This window comes from Rhagoletis pomonella, unplaced genomic scaffold, assembly GCF_013731165.1.
Source record: "Rhagoletis pomonella isolate Grant_MI unplaced genomic scaffold, Rhpom_1.0 Rhpom_scaffold_00004, whole genome shotgun sequence".
NCBI lineage: Eukaryota > Metazoa > Arthropoda > Insecta > Diptera > Tephritidae > Rhagoletis > Rhagoletis pomonella.
In genome coordinates, this window is record NW_023458558.1 from 46,204,402 (window position 1) to 46,207,015 (window position 2,614).

Below are 2,614 nucleotides of genomic sequence, written 5' to 3' on the forward strand. Positions count from 1 at the left end.
TCGGTAAGTACACTTATTTTTACATATTTCAATAAACATACATTAAAATTTACCTATACTGCGGCGTACGTACTATGATATTTAACATGAAACGCAGTTCTATTCCCCCCTCAATATTCGCGCTATGCTACCATTTTATGCATTTTTCTATTTTTTAGGCACAAAAACTTCTTCCAAAATCGGCCGTCCTGCTACTATTGCCGAACCTAGTAGCACAGCTGACGGACCTGCAGCGCCAGCCGTATCCACCGATGAACCGCTCGACTTGGCCGACTTAGATCTGTCGCGTCTACGTTTGAGCAAGAAGGATTTAGAAACTTTATCTAGCATCACACCCGGTCTACCAAAATGCTTTCAGGAGCAACTACTCGCCAAATTGCCACCAACGCAGGCGCGTAAATTATCGCGCACATTGAGCATGCAAAGTAATACCCAGACCGCGCCGGTAAAAATTTATAAACGCAGTCAAAGTGGTGGGCGTGGTGTATTGCACAACGCAGGTGTACAAGATCTCAAGGAAAATGTGGCCGAAGAGACAGCCAGTAGCAGCACAGCAAGCAAACGCAGCAGCGATAGCAGTGAACGTCGACACTATGATCCTGTTTATCGGCGCAGTCTTAGTCGTTCGCGTTACGATTATGAATCGAGTATTCCCTCACCGAGCGATGCGGTGTCGAAGAGCCGAAGCAGTAGTGTTTGTCGCGACGACTACAGCAAGTCGATGTGTTCATCATATACGACGGACATAAATGATCGTTACAAATACTATTCGCCATATCTCAGCAAGCCAGCGAAAGAATCGTCCACCGAAAGCGGTTCGGTGTCGCCGCAGAAACGTTACAGTGGTGGTGGTGGTGGTAGTATTGGCGCGCAACGCGAAGTGATCGGTTCTGCGCATGGGCGTCCACCAAGTGGTTGCTTGTCGCCGCCAATTGTAATGGCAGATGGCGGCAGCAGCTCTCTGCGTAGACGCTCTTCGCAGAAACGTATATCACGTTTTCTACGACCAGATTTCTTCGATGAGCCACTAGAAGAGAATCCCTTTCAGCGTGATAAGAAGCAACGCGAACGTGATACTCAAAATGTGCTGCGTGAGATAAGAGAGAAATCTCGTGAGCCGAGTAGAGAACGTTGTAGTTATAGTGACTTAAATGCGGAGGATACAATGGCTCGCAAACACAGCTTACCTAATGCGGAGTTCACGGGCATACCGCAAAAGACAGAGTTGAAGCATGCGCGTAATAAAAGCATGGAAATGTATTCAGAATATCAGCCGGGTAGTAGTTCATCGCAGGAGACCATTAAGAACAATCGGCGAAGTGTCTCGCGGCCACGTGACTTAACCGAAGGACTGCGCAAAAGCGAGCTTGCCGACAAGATATTGGAGGAGCTGCAAATGCTGTCGGCTGCACGAACGCAACAAGAACAACAACAACTACGATCGGCAATGCCAAGAGAAATCTCTGTGGAGCGCTCTTCGGAAACGACAACAAAATCAGTTGTAGAAGGACCGAGCAGTCGTGCCGAAATTGAAGAGAAGGAAACGTCATCTACCATTAAAAAGATAAAAAAGATAAAGCCCAAAGAAAAATCGACTACAACAGAGTCAAGTACAGATGCTGATGCCACTATTACCACGTCTGTGGTGAAAAAAAGTCAAGAAGATTGTAAAGAAGACTGAATCCACAAAGACGACACCTAACGATGCACACGGCAGTGGTTTTCGAATAGCCGAAGATAACCAACTCACACCCTTAGAAATGGAGCAGACAAAGAGAGAGTCAAAACTTAAGCGTCCCAAATCTTACCCTACCAAGGAGCCAACAATAGTTATGAAACCTGAAGTTGGCGCTTTGACAACAAAGTTATCTGGAAAACCCAATACAATTCCAGAAATGACCGCCGACAAGCCAAATGCCACATATGAGGCCACATGTGCCCAGTCCACAGGATTAAGCATGCGCGAGAGTCGACTTGTGCGGCCCAAGAGCTATCCAGCATCCAAGCTAACACCGCCGAAGGATTCGAAGAAAGTTACACGTAGCGGTGCTGCTATTCCCACGATAGTCGAAGGAAGGCTACGAGATGCGACGCCACCGCTTGCAGTCGAGGAAAAGTTTGAGCTCCAGACGCCAAACATGAAAGCGAATGTGGAAACTTCTTCTTCAAGTGATATTAAGGCGAATACCATCAAGAAAATTATTAAGGTTTCTAAGAAGTCTAAGCTAGCACAGCCACTGCCAGTCACACCTACTACACCAACAACAACCACAACAACATCAACAACGACCACGCCTGTTGAAACTTCCAAGGAGTCCAGTCCCGCAATAAAAGAAAAATCACCCGAAAAGAAGCCAAGTAAAGGGTTGCTCTACGCTATAGGACAGAAATTTGAAAAACTACGTGACTCAGCTATGAGCAAGGAAAAGAAAAGCGCCTCATCCAGCCCCGCCTCTTCAGCAAATGGCGCCGTCGTAAAGAAGAGATCTCCAGATAATGCCTCCCCAGAGAAGATAAAGGAAAAGTCCATGCTGCTTAAAAAGAAAAAATCTTTGGATGGCACAACCACAAAGACTGATAAATACGCCACATCGAGCAATGCAATTGAAAAAAA

The 2,614-nt window shown here is 46.4% G+C and overlaps 1 protein-coding gene across 1 annotated transcript in view; it reads left to right on the forward strand.

Moving 5' to 3' along the window:
- The window catches only part of LOC118737645, a gene marked incomplete in the record, with an annotated part of 155,003 nt that overhangs the window by 150,480 nt on the left and 1,909 nt on the right, over positions 1 to 2,614 (forward strand). Inside the window, 2 exon segments of the mRNA XM_036468295.1 lie at positions 159 to 1,648; positions 1,650 to 2,614. Of these exon segments, the coding sequence (XP_036324188.1) occupies positions 159 to 1,648; positions 1,650 to 2,614 (2,455 nt within the window).